General features: G+C 38.2%; 1 protein-coding gene across 2 annotated transcripts in view; it reads right to left on the bottom strand.

The window, feature by feature from the left end:
* The window catches only part of RASA3 (RAS p21 protein activator 3), a 295543-nt gene that overhangs the window by 98308 nt on the left and 175479 nt on the right, over window positions 1-21756 (bottom strand). For both annotated transcript variants that reach the window (XM_069094058.1, XM_069094059.1), the window contains exon 5: window positions 5806-5882. In XM_069094058.1, coding sequence (XP_068950159.1) covers window positions 5806-5882 — 77 coding nt within the window. The remainder of the gene's footprint in view (window positions 1-5805; window positions 5883-21756) is intronic.

Raw genomic sequence — 21756 nt, 5'->3', positions numbered from 1 at the left:
GGAAGGAAGGAAGGAAGGAAGGAAGGAAGGAAGGAAGGAAGGAAGGATTTGTTAAATGTTTACTTTGTGCCAGACATTGTTGTAAGCACTTAACAAATATTATCTTATTTGTTCCTCACAAAAAACTCTGGGAGGAAGATGCTATTATTAACCCCATTTTACAGCTGAGGAAACTGAGGCAAACAGAGGTTAAGTGACTTACCCAGGGTCACACACAATCTGAGAATGGATTTGAATTAAAATCTTTCCTATCTGCCTCTAGAGAGCAAGGACTAAAGAGTGGGAAAAGAGAAGATCAAATTATTACCATTTGAGGATCATAGATAAAAAATGGAATAATACTAGAGATCATTTAGTTTGATTCCAATATTTTACATTTTTAAAAACAAAACAGGGCCAGTGAGATGAAGTAATCTGCCCAGGGTCACATATGTGATAGAGAAAGGGTTTTGATCACAAGCCCTTTGATTCTAATTCTTCTTCCAGTATACCACACTCCTTTGACCCTTCCTCCGCCTGCTCCTGAAAGTGACTTTGAGACGAGACTCAGAATCAGACTGTATACAACTTATCATTATAATAGGATAATTTGGATAAATTGTCATTCATGTGACACCAGTAAAGTCCACTGTCCATTCAAATAGGAAATCACTTCTGCACTCTAGCTGCATGGTTCTCTGTTCTCTATAGAGAACCCCAAGTGAGAAAACCTCCCAGTCAAAATAAATCCCATTCCCTTGTAGGCACTCCTGCGACTAAATGATCTCTAAGGTCCCTTCAATTTAACTCAAAGAAATTCAACAATCATTTATTAAGAACTTTGCCATCGGCAAAAGCTAGAAAGAGGGACAGAAAATATACTACCTGCCCGCATTGCACTTAGATGCTGCTAGGACAGATTTGGTAGGAAACAATATTTACACAGATAAATAAATTCATATTCATCTCAGGGGGTTAAATTGGGAGAGAATACTAATAAATTGGAGGAGGTAGAAGGTAGGTAGCCCTTGAGCTGAGCCTTGAAGGGAACTTGGGATTCTAAGAGGCAGAGGTGAGGAGGGAGAGTGTTCCAGGAGATGGCATGCCAACAGTCATTGTCAGGTTGGAATGTTGAAGCATTTGGAAAGACAGGCTGAAGTGCCTCTCTGAAAGCGCCTGAATCCAGGGCAATCTGTATTTTAACCTTGAGGTAGTAGGGAGTCACTGAACAGACAGGTGTCTTGGGAATTTCAGACCTGTATTTTAGGAAGCATCAAGTTCCTAGCCCTGAACCCTATGGTCCTACTCACACTTCAAGTATATTGTATGGGTATTTGATCTCCCCACCTCCAAATATGGTATTCTTAGGCATTTGAACACATGGGAAGCAGGTAATTTTAAAATTCTATAGGATTTCTTAAAGTACCACCTGACGAGTTATTTGGTACAATTCAGTGGTTCTTAATCTCTTCTGTGCTGTGGCTCCCTTTGGCAGTCTGGCGAAACCTATGGATCCCCTTCTCAGAAGAATGTTTTTAAATACATAAAATAAAATGTGTGGGATTACAAAAGAAAGGAATACTATTGATAACTGTATATTATCAAAATATTTAAGAAAACTAAACAAGGCCATACACCCCAGGTTAAGAACTCCTAGTGCAGAGGAAAAGGAATTGTAGGTATGGGGTGTGTGTGTGTGTGGGGGGGGGGGGTTTGTGGGGTTGCAAGGGACTGATGGGAGAAAATTGCACAGTAGATCTTTGGGAAGCAATGCATAGTCACCAAAGATGAAGTGGTTGGGTCTTTAGGGTTTCTGAAGCAGTGGCCAACATGCTATATATAACTCCTACTAAAATAATCCTCCATGAATCAAGATTATCAGATGCTGCCAAGGTTATAAAATTACCCTCGATGGAAAACACCACTGGTTAGAAACACTCAAGAAAATTGATTTCAAATTGAGTAACATATCAAGCTATGGATTTGAAGAGGAGAGATGATTTTGGATTCTTGGGCTTGAAAAACACTGTGACCGAAAATGAAAATGACTTGCATTGATATAACACTTCAAGGTTTGTAAAAGACTTTACATACATTTTCCCTTATTTGACTCTAAAAACAAAGTGTGAATTAGGTAATAGGAATATTATTATCCCTATCAGAAAAATGAGGAGACTGAGGGCCAGAGACTTGCCCAAGGTCACAACAGCTAGTAAGCAGCAGTCAGAGCTTCAATCCAGGTCTTTGGATTTCAAGTCTGCTGGTTAATTTTTTTCTACATTACACTGTACCTAGGAAAGTCATTCCTATGTGAGTAATTTAACCCAATGAAATGGAAAGAGCCTTTTAAACCTAGATAAAGGAGATGTGGATTCAAATCCCAACTCTCAATGAGTGTACTTCAGTTTTCTGAGCCAGAGTTTTCTCTTATATAAATATGGTGTTCTCTAACATTTCTTCCAAATCTAACAATCTGTATGAGTCCATACTGTTGACACTGAAACGCAGGACTGGCAGATGTTCTATGTTGATATCATCTGGCTCTTTGAGAGCTAAAAAAAAGTAAGACCAAAAACTTTGAGGAAAGAAAGGGGGTCTTCTTGAAACTGCCCAGGTACTGGGAGTTTCTTCCCTAGTTTTTTTTTAAATGAACCCTTTTAACATCATAGCATAAGTAGTTTATGAATACTAGGAGTCCTTTAAGTCTTAACAAATGCCTTGAATGCATTCCTTTTTCATTTTCATCTGTTAGACTTTCGATCTTCTTTCAAAACTCAAGCTCTGCTGCCAAGCTCCCAGCTGTCTCCCCCTGTCCAAATGACCTTGTATTTATGGTATACATTTTTTTTGTATTTACTTAAAAGTATGCATATGGGGGCGGCTAGGTGGCACAGTGAACAGAGCATGGGCCCTAGAGTCAGGAGGACCTGAGTTCAAATCTGACCTCCAACACTTACTAGCTATGTGACCTTGGGCAAATATCACTTAAGCCCAATTTCCCTGCCTTTTCCCCTCCAAAAAAAGACAACAAAAAAGTATACATAGGGCAGCTAGGTGGCACAATGGATAGAATGATGGGCCTAGAGTCAGAAAGACTCTTTTCCTGAGTTAAAATATGGCTTTATATATTTACTGGATATGTGACCCTGGGCATGTCACTTAACCCTGTCTGCCTCAGTTTCCTCACCTGTAAAATGAGCTGGAGAAGGAAATGGCAAACTAGTGTTTTTGCCAAGAAAACCCCAGATGGGGTCACAAAGAGTCAGACATGATTGAAATGACTGGACAACAATAACTTCCTAAATCCACATTAAGCATTCTATCTACTGTGCCACCTCATAAGTTTATAACTAAAAAGTGCCTTGTAGATCTAGTTCAAACCTTTCAGAGATGAGGAAATGAAGGCTCCAAGAGATTAAATGACTCACCCAAGGTTATAAAGCTCAGAAATCTTATTCAACGGATAGGGACTGGACTTGTGATTTCAATGGTACAGAGAAGAACCAGATAAGGTTGCCAATATTCTAGTCTTGATTGCTTAAAGCAGTGACGTCAAACTTAAATTGGAAAGGGGGACACTAATTCATACATAAGGATCTCCATAGGCTGCATACTGACTTAACTTTAAAGCATACTATCATCTCAGTTTTATTGCATTTTTATTTATATTTATTTTGTAAGCATTTTCCAATTACCTTTTTCAGAGGCAATTGTGGTTAAGTGACTTGCCCAGGATCACACAGCTAGTAAATGTCTGAGGTCACATTTGAACTCAGGTCCTCCTAACTAGAGGGTCAGTGCTCTATCTACTGCACCACCTAACTACTCCCTAATTACCTTCTAATATGGTGTATTTAATACCTCAGGCCTAGACCCTGAGAGATTAAATGATTTGGCCTGGGTCATAAAGCTAGTATATGTCAAAGGCAGGACTTGAACCCAGTTCTCCTTGACTGCAAAGCTGGTTCTCTATCCATTAGGTCACACTGCCCTTTACTAAGCATAAGAGAAAGAGAGAACACAAACAATACCATGTTTGGTGCCATGACCTTGGGAGTACATATATCCATCACATACCTAACACATATATATATATATATATACATATATATATTAAACATTATTTAGTATTTTGTTTTCCCCCAATTACATGAAAAACAATTTTAACATTCATTTAAAAAATTTTGAGTTTCAATTTTCTCTCCCTCCCCCTCTCCACCCCCCTCATTTAGAAAGCAAACAATTTTATATAAGTTATACATGTGTAATCATGCAAAACCTATTTCCATATTAGTCATAATGTAAAAGAAAACATAAACCAAAAAAAAAGCTTCAAGAAAAATAAAGTTTAAAAAAAGCAGGCTTTGATCTGTATTTGGCCACCATCAGTTCCTTCTCTGAGGATGGATAGCATTTTTCATATGTCCTCCGGCGTTGTCTTGTATCATTGTATTGCTGAGAATAGCTAAGTCATTCACGGCTGATCATCTTACAATATTAATGTTACTGTGTACAATATTCTCCCGGTTTTACTCACTTTACTTTGCATCAGTTCATGTAAGTCTTTCCAGTTTTTTCTGTGAGCATCCTACTTATTATTTCTTATAGCACAATAGTATTCCATCACAATCATATACCACAACTTGTTCAGTCATTCCCCAATTGATGACATTCCCTCAGTTTCCAATTCTTTGCCACCAGAAAAGAGACACTATAAATATTTATAGGTCCTTTTCCTTTTTGTTTTTTATCTCTTTTGGGATACAGACCTAGTAGTGGTATTGCTAGGTTAAAAGGTATGCATGGTTTTATAGTCCTTAGAGCATAGTTCCAAATTGCTCTATAGAATGGTTTAATCAGTTCACATTGCCACCAACAGTTCATTAATGTCTCAATTTTCCTACATCCCCTCCAAAATTTGTCATTTTCCTTTTCTGTCATATTAGTGATCTAATAAGCATGAGGTAGTACTTCAGAATTGTTTCAATTTGCACTTCTCCAATCAACAGTTATTTAGAGCATTTGAAAAATATGACTATAGAGAACTTTGATTACTTCATCTGAAAACTATTCATATCTTTTGATCATTTAACAATTGGGAAATGGCTCCTATTTTTATAAATTTGACTCAGTTCTCTACATATCTGAGAAATGAAGCCTTTATCAGAGAAACTTGCTTCAAATTTTTTTTTATACTTAATGATTGCTAACTGCATTTCCCTCCATCCTATTCCTGCCTCTGTCCTGTCAAACATGTGTTAATCAGCCTTAGTAGAGTTGGTGTTTAATAAATGTTTGTTGATTTGACTATATATGAATAAGACCTTTTAAAAAGACCAGAACTTATAAATCTTCAAAGTACTGACCTTGGGAAGTTATACTAATTACAATGCTAGGCTCATTTGAAATACTTTTGGAAGTCTTCTTTTGTGGCTGTCTTCAGGGTCAGTATATGAACCACACCAGAACATAAGCCATCTTAAATCAAATATCTAGCTGATTCCCTTTTTAGATATTGCCAAAAATTAAATCCTCCCTTAAAGGATGAAGATTTACCACCGAAGAAGTTATTTATAAGAAACATTTCTCCAAACTTAGAAAGCAGTTCCCAATGAAGAATTCTAAAAATATTTTGAGCCATATTGATATTGCTGAGATAAATATGTCACCTCCCAAAGCCTTGATTTGAAGGGGATGAAGTTCACTTTGGTGCATAAGTTTGGGAATAGTTGTTAAAAAATTAGCTATTACTTTATGCCATAGCTCATGATACATGAAAGAACATTATTTGAGTTACAGTTAATCTGTCGTATTCCCAAGGCTTACCGGGTTGCAAGTTTATGGCAAATGACACCAGTGTCCGTAATGACTTCACTCAGCCTCATCTCAAGGTGTACCTTTCCCTGAAACACATAAGATAAAGTATGATATGAAAATGAGAGAATACCAAGCACAACAGTCTCTTCATTGCCATCAAGGACCTGTTACCCAAAGAAAAATCTCACTCCCAAACAGTTATTTAACAATGAAATCTTGACTTGCTAACCACTTCTTCACAGAATTTCAACCAATAAAGCATAATGACTTCACACAACTGTGTCCAGCTTCAATTGGGCATTTCCCATTGACCATGACTCAATCTGATTGAATTAATCACTTAACTAGAATTTTCATCTGAAAGAATTTATTGCTTAAAAATTTTGTTCAGGGGCAGAGTCAAGATGGCAGAGTAGAAGGCAATGTGAAATATCTCATGGGAAAAACCACTCACCTGGAAAATAGATTGAGGAGGGATAATTTAAAAATTATTGGACTAACTGAAAGCCATGATCAAAGTAAGAACCTAGAAATCATCCTCCAGGAAGTTCTCAAAGAAAACTGCCCTGATGTTTTAGAACCAGAGGGCAAAATAGAGGTTGAAAGAATCCACCGATCACCTCCTGAAAAAGATCCCAAAAAGAAAACTCCTAGGAATATTATAGCCAGGTTACAGAATTCCCTGATTAAGGAGAGAATATTACAAGCAGCCAGGAAGAAACAATTTGAATATTGTGGAAATGCAATCAGGATAACCCGGGATCTGGAAGCTTCTACACTAAGGGATCAAAGGGCTTGGAAGATGATATTCCGGAGGTCAAAGGAGCTGGGTTGAAAACCAAGAATCACCTACCCAGCAAAACTGAGTATCATGTTTCAGGGGAAAATATGGTCATTCAGTGGAATAGAGGACTTTCAAGCATTCTTGCTGAAAAAACCAGAGTTGGATAGAAAATTTGACATTCAGATACAAGAAGCAAGACAAGCATGAGAAGGTAAACAGGGAAAAGAAATCATAAGGAACTTATCAATGTTGAACTATTAACATTCCTACATGGAAAAACAATAATTGTAACTTATGAAACTTTTCTCAGTATTTGAAGGGAATAGAAATATATATATATATATATGTATATATATGTCTATATATGAGGGTATATGGGCATATGAATACATATGTGAATGTGTGTATATATGTTTACAGGTATATATACAGGGCACAGGACCAATTTAACAGGAAGGCATGATACTTAAAAGTTGAAATTAAGAGGTGAGAGAGGAATATAATGAGAGGAGATGGGGAGAGACAGAATGGGGTAAACTATCTCATATAGAAGAGGCAAGGGAAAATGGTTACAATGGAGGAGTAGACTAGGAAGGCAAAAGGGAATGAGTCAACCTTATTCCCATTGAATTTGGCTTGAGGAGGGAATGAAATACACACTAAATAGGGTATCTCACCCTCCAGGAGAGTAGGGGGAAGGGGATGAGAGGGGAGATGATGGAAGGGAAGGCAGGCTGGGTGGAGGGAAGTTGGAAGTACCCACTTTTGAAAAGGGATGGGATCAAAGTAGAGAATAGAACAAGTGGGAGGTGGGATAGGAAGGAGGGAAATATAGTCAGTCTTTTACAATATATCTACTATGTTATTGTTTTGCATTAGCCATACATGTACAACCTATACTGAACTGCTTATCTTCCCAGTAAGGGTGGGAGACAAGGGAGGAAGGGAATGAATCTGGAATTCAAAGTTTTAAAATCAAATACTTAAATATAGATATACTATTATTAATACTATTTTACATGTAATTGGGAAATAAGATATACAGGCACTGGGGCATAGAGATCTACTGGAAAAGTTGAAAGGGGTATGGGAGAAAATATGGGAGAGAGCAGATTGGAGGAGGGGATATCCTGTGGGACTGCTATTTTGGGGAGGTGGGTAGGAGAAAAACGGGGAGAAAATTTGTAACTCAAAATCTGGCGGAAATGAATGAGGTAAATCAGAGTCTAATAAAGCATTTGAAAAAAAAAGATATTGAAGTAAGGAAATAGTGCCATGGATAATATAAAGGAATGGATAATCAATAAATGACTCTTGGTTTTGGAAAAAAAAATTGTTCAAATAAACCTGTCTCCAGCCCAACGCTGGATCATTACACAAGAATTAGAGCCATATATGCTCACTGTTTAATTCTGGTAGGCCTTTTCATAATCAAGAAGTCAAATATAAAATAAAAAATTACTTTAAGAAAAGCAAGCTCTGTAAAAGAATTGTACATAAACGAGAGTATCTGAGATCACTGTTCCTTTTGGAGATGTCCTTGGCAGTAGCTAGTAGAAGTGATGAGGATAAAATAATACTGTCCCTCAAAAACTTACATTTTACTGGGGGAGAGGGACAGAATAACATGTCCATATTAATATATATATATATATATAAAACAACTGTAAAGTTATGGGATGGGGTGAAGGGGAGAAATAAATAAGAATGAATATTGCCCAGATTTTGATGCACAACTGGATGGAGCAGAAGTGTCAAGTCAAATGTGCTGCTGGTGCCTCTGTGCAACTCAGCCAGATTAAAATGTAATTAGGAAATATTTAACAAAATTAAAACAATAGAAAATAGGTAATATTAACATGTAATTTTTTTCTCCTTTTTTGGAGGGGGTAATGCAGGGCAATTGAGGTTAAGTGACTTTCCCAAGGTCACGCAGCTAGTAAATGTTAAGTGTCTGAGGCCAGATTTGAACTCAGGTCCTCCTGATTCCAGGGACAGTGCTCTATTCACTCCACCACCTAAATTAACATGTAATTTCTTAAGTCAATTTCATTTCTATCTGAGTTTTACACCACTGGGATAGAAATAATCCACCATGTTCTTCCATCAATATATACATCTTGGTATCTTGGATAGCCTGTGAAGATGGACAATGAGCTGGGCTAGCATTTGAAAAGGAGGAAAATGTTCTAGATTGTATCTGTCAACCTTTTGATAATCCCAGACTCCTTCTTGACTATAAAGTCCAGTTTTTAAACACCAATAGCCTCCTAATAAGTTTTTGAATCATAGAACACCATAAATTAGAGATTCAAAATTGCACAAGACCCAAAAAATAACAGAGAAGGATGAAGTCAATACATGGGCTGGAGCTTATTGTCACTGATAAAAATGCATGAAACATCCTCAAAGAAATGTATATTCAGAAAATGTTTTACCTACCTTACACAATTATTGCAAGAAAAGTACTTTGTAAGCCTTGAAGTATTATATAAGTATACAGTTGCTATTATTATGTTCTGATAGCACCAATCTTTACTCCTTTGCCATACTAGCCACTAAGTAAGCCCTAAATAAAGAGGCAGAAAAAAACACCAGAACTATATTATTCTTGTATAGGAAGGGCCAGGCTTAGTGCTCATGTGTGCTTTAAACATAGATTCCTAGTAGAAGGAGGAGGAGGAGGAGGAGGAAAATCAAAGGAGAAGCATTGTCTAAGAGAATAATCCAAGACAAAGAGAGCATGACTTAGTAGTTAATTCACAGACCTAGGGACTAGTCCCAACCACCCTACTCCAGTGAATCTCCCATACCAAATTTCACCTGTCTCATTCTAACAATATTTTTTTATTTTGTTTTTCTTGGACCTTGTAGAATCAATTAGTTCTACATAATTTTTCCCATGCAGATGTTTGTTTTACTATCATTTCAAGCATACATGTTATCTCTCTAAATCAGGGGTTTTCAGGTGGTCCATGAATTTAGAAGAGGAAAAGAATTACATCTTTATTTGAGTATAACTGATTTCCTCTGTAATCCTATGTTTTTTCTTAAGTACATTTAAAAACACAATTCTAGGGGTGTCTAGGTGACGCAGTGAATAGAACACTGGCCCTGGAGTCAGGAGGACCTGAGTTGAAATGCAGCCTCAGACATTTAACACTTACTAGTTGTGTGACCTTGGGCAAGTCACTTAACCCCAATTGCCCTGCATTTCCCCCCTCAAAAAAGGGCAAAAAAGCCCATCATTCTGGGAAGGGGTCCCTAGACTTTACCAGACTCCCCAAAGGGGTTCATGACACAAAAAAGGTCATACAATCCCCTGCTCTAAATAGACTATAAATTCTGTGAGGGCAAGCATTGATCTTTGTATAGCTTTTGTATCCTTTCCTCCTAGGCAGTGCCTCGCATTGAGTTCCACACCCCACAGGCTCTCAATCAATGCTTGCTGATGGAACTCTCAACCCTCACTCCCTCATCTTAACCTTGTGTAATCTGCTTTCTGTCAGCAATTCTCACCATTCTTATAAGAGGAATATTGTATCATATCATATCATATCATATCATATCATATCATATCATATCATATCATATCATTTCATACATACCATATCATATCATCACATGTCGTGTCGTGTCATATTGTGTCATATTACATTATATTATATTTTTTTCACTTAAATCAAAAGAGATGTTGTGAGAATCAATGAATGGAAAAATTTTCCCCTCCCAGTGAAGAAAATCAGACTTAGTTTGACCTGCCATGACTAGCAAGGTTTTTCCTGATTGGGAAAAGGGCATGGAAGGAGAATAACCCCACATGGGGACTTTGCCCATTACTGGGTGCAGCAGACTTGCCCTCAAAGAAGGATGTGACTAGGGTGGGTTCAACCAATGATTCTTCTAGTCAACCATCTACTTGCCTTACACTTATCCTACACCCTGTTAACTCCACATCACCATATTTCAAAAGTCATGATGAAACCACAATGAAGTTGAATATAAATGGCATTGGTTTCTGAAAATGCAGGGGGATTTTGTGTAGAACCCTTTCTTGAGGAGAGAACCTAAGAGATAAGCAACTGAGGAAAAAGGTTCTGTATTCCCTCTTTCTAAGAATATATATAGTACACAACATACAAACACATACAGACACATATATGTGTGTGTGTGTGTGTGTGTATATATATATATATATGTATGTATGTATCATCCTCCTTTCCCCTAGAAGTAAAGTAGAGAATTAAAATTCAAGTCAATTCAAATAAGAAAGCAGTACCATACAATAGAGAGTGCAGACAGGAATCAGAGGACCTAGGTTCAAATTCTATCTTTGATGGCGATCATTGACTGACTTTTGTAAGTCATTTAACCTTTTTGTGGCTCCAATTTCTTTATATGTAAAGTCTAAATATAGGACCTGATTACCTCAAGGTCCCTTTCAGTTCTAAATCCATGATCCTATGGATCCAATAAGCACCATGGGAAAAAGAATGTGTTATAGTAGAAAAAGTGTTGAGTTTGGAGGCTGACCACTTGGGTTCAAATCCACTCCTTTCAATTATAACTTGCATGACCTTGAAGAAGCTCTTTCATTTCTATGAGTCACAGTTTCCTCATCTGTAAAATGGAGATATTCAATAAGAAAGTAATTGCTAAGGCTCTTTCCATCTCTCAATACCCTTGATAGCACTGGACTTTGAACATGATAGCAGGTGCTGAATAGCTCATATTTACATATCCTTTTTTCAAGGTTCTCAAAATCAGTTTAAATCACTTGCATAGCTTCACATATCTAACTCATTTTTTTTTGATGCCAAGACTCATGAAAACAATTCACTAGATATAAGAGTATAAGATTGTCGAGGGCACAGATGATGTCTTACTCATCTTGGTACCTAGCATGGGCTCTAACACAAAACAGGCACTTGAAATATTGTGTGGAGTTCACATGAATTGAATTTTTTTTAAATTCCCATTTTAATTCCCATTCCATCAGAGTCCCAGTATCTCATGATCTTTATCAGATATAAGGCATTAGGGAGATGTTTCCAAGCCTGAAGCTGTGATATATTGTTCAGTCATTTCAGTCATGTCTGATTATTCATTATCCCATTTGTGGTTTTCTTGGCAGAGGTACTGGAGTGGTCTGGCATATCCTTCTTAAGCTCATGAGGAAACAGATAAGGAGACTGAGGAAAACAGGGTTAAGCGACTTGCCCAGGGTCACAAAACTAGTAAGTGTCTAAGGCTAGATTTGAATTGAGGATGATGAGTCGTCCCGACTACAGTCCTGGCACTCTGTCCACTCCAATAATTTGCCTACTATTCATTCACCTAGCCAATCACTCATCGCTTTGCTCTAGGTAAATTAAGCCCTATGTCAAAGAAACTGGGTCTGATTCCATTTACATCAAGGTTTTCTCCTGAACATCAGAAAAGACACTGTTCCCATGTTTATTTAAAGAGTCGGTTGTCCTTTCTCTGGACCTTAAGAACACACACATGCTCACATAAATATACAAATGCACATATAAATATATAAACTAACACATAAATACATGAAAAGTAAATATAAATATATAGGGCAGCTAGGTGGTATATTGTCCATCAAGAAGATTCATCATCCTGAGTTCAAATCCGGCCTCAGACACTTAACACACACACACACACACACACACACAAAAACTAGCCGTGTGACCTTGGGCAAGTCACTTAACCCCAATTGCCCTCCAAAAAGCAAAAAGATGAAGAAGAAGTAAATGGAAAACCACTCCAGTATCTTTGCCAAGAAAACCTCAAATAAGATCATGAAGAGTTAGACAGAATTGAACAATAATAACTACAACAACAATAACAGTAAATGTATATATGTATGTGTAGTATTATATATATGTGTGTGTGTGTGTGTGTGTATATAATATACAGAGAGAGACAGAGAGAGAGAGAGACAGAGACAGAGACAGAGTGAGACAGAGAGACAGAGAGAGAGAGAGAGACAGAGAGAAGACTGAGCATTGACAAACAAGGCCCCTTATTCCTATATAATGGAAGTTTGGATTTAACTAAAACCTCAATAGCATCCCATCATTAGAGAAAAATGGTGTTGTCTTCAGAAAGGGGAAGATAAAGGAAAAGGGAAGGAAGAAGAAAAAAATGTGACAATAAGCAATATCCATTCCTTGGAGGATTTAGTATATTTCATGCTTGTAATTTTCTTTAACATAGATCATCTTTCAATATACCGCTGGACTTGGAATCAGGAAGACTTGGGTTTGAATACTGTCTCAGATACATTTTAACTGTGGGGCACAGGACAAGTCACTTCATCTCTCAGTCTGTTTCATCATCTGTAAAATGATGGTGACACCAGCATCTATTTCACAGGTTTTTTTGTGAAGAGCAAATGGGATGATGTGAAGACAACGCCCTACAGAATTTTAAAAACTAAAAATATCAGTTATGATTGCAATTAGTAGCAGCATGAACTACTAACGTTGTTTCTGCCAGTAACACAGAGGGGAAATGTTTCTGAACAGAACAAAGTTTCATGGTGATGCAATGCTTGCTTCTATACCTACAGGATCAGTAAGGTAGTCAATATGTATTTATTAGGTGGTTACTATATGCCAGGCACTGTACTAACCATAGGGGATACAAAGAAAGAAATAAGATAGTCTTTCTTTGCCTTTGAGGAGCTCACAAGCTAATGGGGGAGACAACATGCAAACAAATATATACAAAAAATCTTACGTGGTTTGTTCTTCATTTTCTTTTTTTTTTTTGGAGGGGGGAAGGTAGGGCAATTGGGGTTAAGTGACTTGCCCAAGGTCACATGGCTAGTTTTTTTTGGTGTTAAGTGTCTGAGGCCAGATTTGAACTCAGGTCCTCCTGACTCCAGGGCCAGTGCTCTATTCACTGTGCCACCTAGCCGCCCCTGTCCTTCATTTTCACAGAGGGCTGTGACATCAGGGAATAATGACATGACTTGCAACTGACTTTGATTTAAGCGAGGCAGGACTGTGCAAGGTCACCAGCCTCCCTTTCTCCTCCAGAGTTATCTGGGTCCAGTGGCCAGATATCAGTCAGGACAACTGGAGATGGCCCAGGACTCAGTGGGATACCTTGGCCCTTTTAATCTAAGGTCTCTATGTACAGGATAAATAGGAAGTTATAAATATATGGAAGGCACTAGAATAAAAGGGGTTTGGGAAAGACTTCATGTAGAAGATGGGAATTTAGCTTAGCTTTGAAGGAATCCAGGAGGCAGAGATGAGAAGAGAGAACATGGGGGATAGGCAGAGAAAAACCCAGAGCTCAGATATGGAAAGTCAGGTTTAAGAAACAACGAGACCAATGTTATGGGACTAAAGCGCGCACGCGCGTGTGTGTGTGTGGGGGGGGTATAGAGTATAAGAAAACTGGAAAAGTAGGAAAGAAGGAACTGCTGTAAAAGGCTCTGAATGCCAAACAGAGGATTTTGTGTTTGATCCTGATAGGGTGATAGGGAGCCACTGGAGTTTATTGAATAAGGAGATACCATGTTCAGACTAACACTTTAGGAAAATAGCTTCATCGCAGAATGGAGTATAGATTGGACTGGAAAGATACTTGTGGCAGGCAGTCCAACCATCAGGGTATTGCAATAATTCAGGTGTGAGGAGATGATGACCTGGACCAATATTGATGGCAGTATCAGAGGACAGAATGAAGAATATTCAAGAGATGTTGCAAAAGAAAAATTGATAGATGTGGGGGAGTGGCAGTGAGAGACAATGAGGAATGGAGGATAGCACCTACATTGCAAACCCAGAGAACTGGGAATATCGTGGCATACTCAGCAGTAAATAATGAATTTTACAAGTGGGGAGAAAGAGTGTAGATGGAAAGACAATGAGTTCCGTTTTGGACATGTGGAGTTTAAGATGTCTACTGGATATTCAGTTTGAGAAGTCTAAGATGAAGTGAGATGTAAGACTAGAGGTCAGCAGAGAGGTAAAGGCTAGAAAAAAAGACCCAAGTATTATCAGCATAAAGATGATAATTAATTTTATGGTGGCTAATGAGGTCACAAAGTGAAATAGTATAGTGAGAGAAGAGATGAGGACCCAGGACAGAATCCTGTGGGATACCTATGGTTAGTGGGTGAGACCTGGATCAAGATCTAGGGAAGAAAACTGAGCAGGAAGAGAATCAGGAGAGAGGGCAGCCCAAAAATCCAGAGAAAAGAGAGCATCCAGGAGAAGAATGTGATTAACAACAGCAACGCTTCAATGAGATCAAGAAAAAAGCATTTAGAAAAGGCCACTGGATTTGTCAATTACAAAAGTGAATGCAGAAAATTACCTTTACACATAATTGTAAAAAATAAAATACTCTTAAATGGGAAAAACAAAAAACAAAAAAAAATCAGGGTTTAGAAGGGGAAGACAAAAGAAGAGGTGGAAAACCAATAGACTGTGATCAGCTAAGGCAATTTCAGAGTGTCTAGAACCTTCTCAGAAAAGTTGATTTGAGAATGAATGGCAAAGGATCGATAAAGGACCGTGTTTCTTCAGGACCTTTCCTCCAAATAATTCACACTAATCTACCGCTTACTGCCATGAGAAGATTTAGAATGGGGAAGAAAAATGGCAAACATCAGTTCAAAAGGCAGAATTCAAGGAAAGTTCAAACAACTGAAGAGAATTTGAACTTGAATAGATTTCCTCTATTTTAAGGTATCTATGGAAACAATACATGTCATTACAATTCCTCCTCGAAGGTTAGTAAAATATTTTTTAAAATAGTTGTTTATCAATACCTTTTATTTTTATATTACCAATATTGTTAAATGTATCCCCCCTTCCCTTCTCAGAGAACTTCCCATTATGATAAGGTGGCAAAAGAGTTCAGCAAAACTAACCAACATATTGAAAAAGTCTGACAACATATGCAATCTTCCTACTCTAAAGGACTCATGAGGAAAAATGCTATCCACATCTAGAGACAGAGCTGGTAGAGTCTTAATGCAGATTGAATTATATCATCTTCACTTCACTTTTTTTCATGGTCTTTTTTCTTTTGGTCTGTTTCTTATTTCACAACATAACTAATATGGAAATATGTTTTACATGATTGCACATATATAAACCATATCAAATTTCTTACTGTCCCTAGCAGGAGGGAGGTAAAAAATTTGGAACTCTAAGTTTTTAAAAATAAATGTTAAAAGTTGTCTTTACATGTAATTGGACAAAATAAGATACTATTAAATTTTTTAAATAAAAATTTGGCATTGCTATTCATTAAGATACATATATGTATGTGTATATATATATATATATGTATAAGTCATATCTTCTCTATCCATTGTCTTTACATCTGGAAAGAAGTGGAGGAGATACTTTCTCATATCTTTTCTTTTAAACAAAGTTGGTCATTATAATTATATAGCATTTGGTTTTGATTGACAACTGTTAAAATATAGTACTTTCAAACATGCTTCAAATAAAGTGGAACCAGGATTTGCTGTTTGGATAACCTAAGAGCAAACGCCCTATTCTCTATCTCTGGCTGCAATCGTTTAGGAGCCCCATCATTAGAAAACTGAAACCAAAAAACTTCACAGGGTAGATATTCAGAAGAAACCAGTTTTGCTTACACCCTTCACAAACCCACCAAAATATGCACCTCATATTTCTACCAGCTGCAGATTTGTGGTTCAAACCAAACATACTGTGTACATAAAAAAATCCCACAACTTAGCCATAAAAGTTCTCATACATTAAGCAAAGCTGAGCATCTCCTCTGAACTCACAGAGTTCTTTGATGACCTCTGGGGAATGAATACTTCCAAAATGAGTGACTTTCTTGACCATGCTCCAGCCTTCCTTATAAGTCTCATTTACTAGGGCCATTTTGCCCTTTACATCAAATAGACTTTCAAGAAGCTGCCACTAAAAACACAACAAACCACACCCATAAATACTAGTTAAAGCTAAAAAGAGGTTCTCCTGTCACAGAGGTAGGCTTATTGAGAAGAAATGATGGGCTTTGGTTGCCACGCAGTCATGTGGCAACTGGTTCCAGAACTTAAAATAAATGTACTTTCCTTGGGAGGTTGTGACAATGATTTTTAAGTTACTCCACGATCCTTGGCACCACAAATATAGAACCATCATATGCCAACAGGAGAGGCAGACAACTCCCAAGACTGGGAATACAACCTTCCAGAGCCTTCCAGGAAGAAGGCTAAAAGCAATGAGACATCACATTTAACCAAACTGATCCCGTCCTTTGGAATAGATAGCTTATTTTTAACGATGTTTAATGAACATCTACTATGCACACTGTTCTGGCATTATGAAAACTGTGCCAACAGTTCATGGGATCATAGGATTCAAGGCAGGAAGATGCCTCAGCAACAGATGTGGAAACAGACCCAGAAAAAGGAAATATCTCAAGGTTACACAAGGAAAAAAGGAAGAGAAGTGGGATTCAAACTCAAGCTCTCTGACTTTAAATATGTAACTATATCAACTACACTATAGGGCCTCATGGGGGTTTACATGGGTAGTCCACTTGATGAGTAGGAAGTTTACTTTTACTGCCTATACTAAGTAAATGGTACCACCATCAAGAACTTGGAGAGACTTTGGGAGATAGTGGAGCATAGAAGGGCCTGTCGTGCTCCTGTCTTCAGGGTCACAAAGGGTTGGACACAACTGAACAACAAAAACCATCATCAAAAACAGACTATGGGATACTTGTACTCAATTTGAAACAACTTACTGATATGGGTAACTCACTAATTATGTAATCTTTTATATCTGACAGTAAGCTCCTTGAGAGAAGAACCCTTATATTATTCATCTTTGCATCTCTCCCAGGACCTAGTACAAAATATTAGCTAATAGCAGCAAGGTGGCACAGCGAATAGAGGACCAGGATAGGAATCAGGAAGACTCATCTTCCACAACAACTCCATGAAGCTGGTGGTCTTATAATGCTCATTTTGTTGATTAGAAAACTGAAGCTGAGAGGTTAAATCATCTTGCCTAGTGTCACAAGGCTTAATGTCTTAGGGAAAATTCAAATGCTGGTCATGATAACTCCAAGTCCAATGAATCTTTCCACTACACCAAAACTTTCCCCAAAGTACACCATATAAGCTTTTGAAGGAGGGGTCTTCAGCCTGTCAGAACATTCAGCAGAGTGTAAGACACAGTGACTGGCCAGCAAAACATCAGTGAAAGGCAGGGCATTTGTGCTACAGAGGGATCACTGAATGGTTTTTCTTTAAAGAAAGCTCTGTATCACAGGAGATATAAGAGTAGGTTCATGGGTATTGGAACTGGAACTTCACTGAATGGCTCAGGTGGAGCTTCAGTCTTTCTCTAAGCATCATTCTACATACTTGTCAAATGCAATTGTTACTTAGCCTACAAGGAGTCATGTTTTAAGACTTTTTCCCCATCCAGCCTGACCTTTATCTTTCTATTTTTCTGTCACTTACCAAACTAAAGAATGTTGCTGTTGTATCAATTAATAATATCTCTCCCCCCAACACACACACACACACACACACATCACAACTGCTAACAAATTGGCTGGTATTGTCAGTTGGCACAGTGTTCACTTTCCTGTTTCCTGTTTTTCACAAGAAGAGGGACTAGTACCTCCACAGGATCAGACCCTGGTAATTGTTAAAGTTTTCCTCTCAGTTAAATACAGAGATATCCTATGATGTAGGATAATTGGTGTTTCCCCTCTCTGGTGCTTATGAGAGTGGGAGTATACACAGTATAAAAAGTAGGGGGTATCCTGTTCTAGACCACATGTAAAAAGATGACTTTTCCTAGAAAGTTAACTTTAGACTAATAATGGTTTATGAGATCTCTTATGCAGTGGACAGAGAGTGACCATGGGAGTCTGAAAGACTCAAGTTCTCCCTTCTGTACTTAGTATGTGACTCTGCTAACCTCTCTGTTCCCCCTTCCCTCCCCTCAGGTAACCCTATAAGCCTAGGGGAGGAGGCTGATGAGGTTTTGACCAACATCAGAGAGAGATTCCACAATGGCTGTTCTGTGCACTAATAAAATTATAATTCTGGACCAAAAGAAATTATGACTAATAAAACAATGTTTGTTTATTTATTTTTTTTTAATTAAAAAAAATTTTTTTAAAGCAATCGGGGTTAAGTAACTTGCTCAAGAGCCCGGATTTGATCCAGGTCATCCCGACACTGGGAGCCGGTACTCTTACTCACTGAGCCACCTGGCCGCCCCTAAGCAATTGGGGTTAAGTAACTTGCTCAAGGTTACACAGCCAGGTGTTTCTGGGTGGGTGCTAAGTGTCTGAGCCCAGGATTTTATCTCCAGGTCATCCCAACACTGGAGCCGGTGCTCTTACTCGCTGTGCTACCTGGCCGCCCCTGTGCTTGTTTATTTCTTAAGTTCTGAATAAAATAAATAAAACTCAAAAAAATAAAACAATGCAGAAAAACTTTACCTCATTAGCAGATCTAGCCTTTATATCAATATACACAGGAAGATAGCCAGGTGATTCAGTGAAGAGAGTAGTGGACTTGGAATTTGGAAAATTGGATTCAAATTCAGCCTCAGACATGCAATAGCTGTGTGACCCTGGGTAAGTCATTTAACCTCTATCTTCCTCTAATTCTTCAGTCGAAAATGAGGGTAATAATGGTATCAACTTCCCATAACTATTGTGAAGATTAAACGAGATGATAAAATGTTTTGCAAACCTTAAAGTTAATGCTAGCTATAATTATTACTGAGCAGCTAAGTGGTAGAGTGGATAGAGTGTTTAGTCTAGAGTCAGGAAGACTCGTCATCCTGAGTTCAAATCTGGCTTCAGATACTTACTAGTATGTAACCCTGGGCAAGTCATTTAACCCTCTTTGCCTCAGCTTTCTCATCTGTAAAATGATGTGGAAGGAAATGGCAAACTATACCAATATCTTTACCAAGAAAACCCCAAATGGGGTCACAAAGCTGAACAACAACAATCATTATTACTATTGTTATTATTTAAATACATCAATATTGCAAGGATCTGTGATTTCAGCCTTTGGAGGCCTCCTTCTACTAAAATAAGTCACAATCTCTATGCCCTTATAAATAGTCTTCATGAGTTTTATGGAAAAACAAAACAAAATAAATCAACAACAACTAACAAAAAAAATGTTGGTCTCCAACCTTTTGGGAAGGGGCCTCACAGAACTGAACTGGGCTGGTCCTTGGGCAGCAGACTCCTAGCCTGAAGCTGGGCCCAGACTCAAACCCCAAGGTCTTCTCCACTTGTTAGGGTTTGCCATAGCTTGAACGCTTCTGACCCAGCCTTCAAGAGCTCAAAGTCGTTTCAGCACAGGATTTGAATACAGGGTCACATAGATGAGCGGTTAAAAGAAAGTTTTTGACCGACATCTTTGAGTACTCCAGTGAAGAACATAAGCTATGACCCAATTTCAGTTCTGACTATAAATTCATTGCTGAAGAAGGGTCATTTGGGAGCAATATTTCCACCACCCCAGGAATGGTAGAATGCATTAAAACAGGCCTGCACAACATGTGGTCCACCAAAGGGTCTCAGGTGGCATCAGGTGACCTGTGGCAACCAGCTATCATCAGTCTAGAGACTGACAAACAGTCTGCAAAGACAGACCGACAATGGTTGGTTGGCACGGGTCACATGACAGCCGTCTAACATCCTTTAGTGGGCTGCAAGTGGCCCATGGGTTGAATTTTATCAGGCATGCATTAAAGCATCCCTTACCACTAAATCCTGCAAAGGGAGATAAAAATAACCAAAACCAAAAAGCATCAAAGCTCGGGACCTCAGAGATTTATTTATAAAGGGTCTCATACCTATTTATTTCCTGTGGAGAGGAGAAGTATATATTTTCCTCTAGAAGCTGTGCTTCAGCAAATGGCTGGTTTTTAAACAGTCTATAGAAGGCTCAGGATGCATTTGACCACAGCTGAGCCAACTCAGTTTCCATATATCTCCATGCCTCGGAGGGACTGAAAACCCTTCTCTTGCTTTGCTTTCTGAAGCACCTGAGAGCCAAAAGGCAGGTATAAAAGGCCATTGGCTACAAGGAGGAGCTCTCCAGGCCTCTAATACATTGGCCCCTCCTCGAAACAACTGGAAGAACCCTGCCTCCCACAGTCAGGTCAGTCAACAGATGGCATTACTCAAGTGTATATGTTAAATATTTGTACATGCAAACTTGAAATGCTTCTGGCAACTTCTGTGCTTTTTATCTGAGCCCTTTAAAAAGGAGAAACCACAGTAGGAGAGAACAGAAAGTGGATGTCCTGTTGGCAGGATTCTCCTCTCATTTAACAGATCTGATTAGATGGAGAAACTTAAGAAAACACTCTTCCCTTTGGGTACTTGACATATTTTTCTTTTTTTTTAAGCAATCAGGGTTAAGTAACTTGCTCAAGGTTACACGGCCAGTTATTTCTGGGTGGGTGCTAAGTGTTTGAGCTGGATTCGATCCCAGGTCATCCCGACGCTGGGGCCAGTGCTCTTACTCGCTGAGCCACCTGGCCACCCCTTTGACATATTTATCTTAAACTGAGGCAATAATAGTTCATAAAAGACCTGGATTCATTTGATCCTCACAATTTTCTAGCTAAAGGGGCTAACCACAGGTGTTAGAGGTAGCACATTGTGATACAAAAAGCCCTGGATTTGGAATCAGAGGCGTTGGGTTCAAAGGCTTGCCCTGTTGCTTGTTACTTGTGTGGTTTGGGGTTAATCAATAAACACTTATTAAGTACCTCCTGTGTGCCAGGCATTACTAAATCATTTTTTTTACTTTTAATTTATGGAATATAACAAATATTACCATAATGTCGTATAATAAAAAATGATGATTGCCCATGAAACTGCAAATCTACTATTTATAACTTGTGATTCCTTTTAAATATAGAATAAAGTTATCATGTAAATTTATTATTTTCCTTTTCTGTCTTCCCTCCCCCAGCCCAAACTAGAGATGGCTACCATTAGACACAAACAGGCACACACACACACACACACACATACACACATATATCTCAAATTATTCTATGTATACTTCTATATATAATTTTTCTCTGGATGCAGATAGTGTATCTTCATATGTCCTTTATAGTTAATTTGGGTATTTATAAAAGTCA

The sequence above is a fragment of the Petaurus breviceps genome, unplaced genomic scaffold, assembly GCF_028583685.1.
Source record: "Petaurus breviceps papuanus isolate PSGF00001 unplaced genomic scaffold, PetGlider_PUasm1.0 214, whole genome shotgun sequence".
NCBI classification, from domain to species: Eukaryota; Metazoa; Chordata; class Mammalia; order Diprotodontia; family Petauridae; genus Petaurus; species Petaurus breviceps.
Note: the sequence above shows the minus strand (reverse complement) of the source record. Positions and strands in the feature narration are given on the sequence as shown.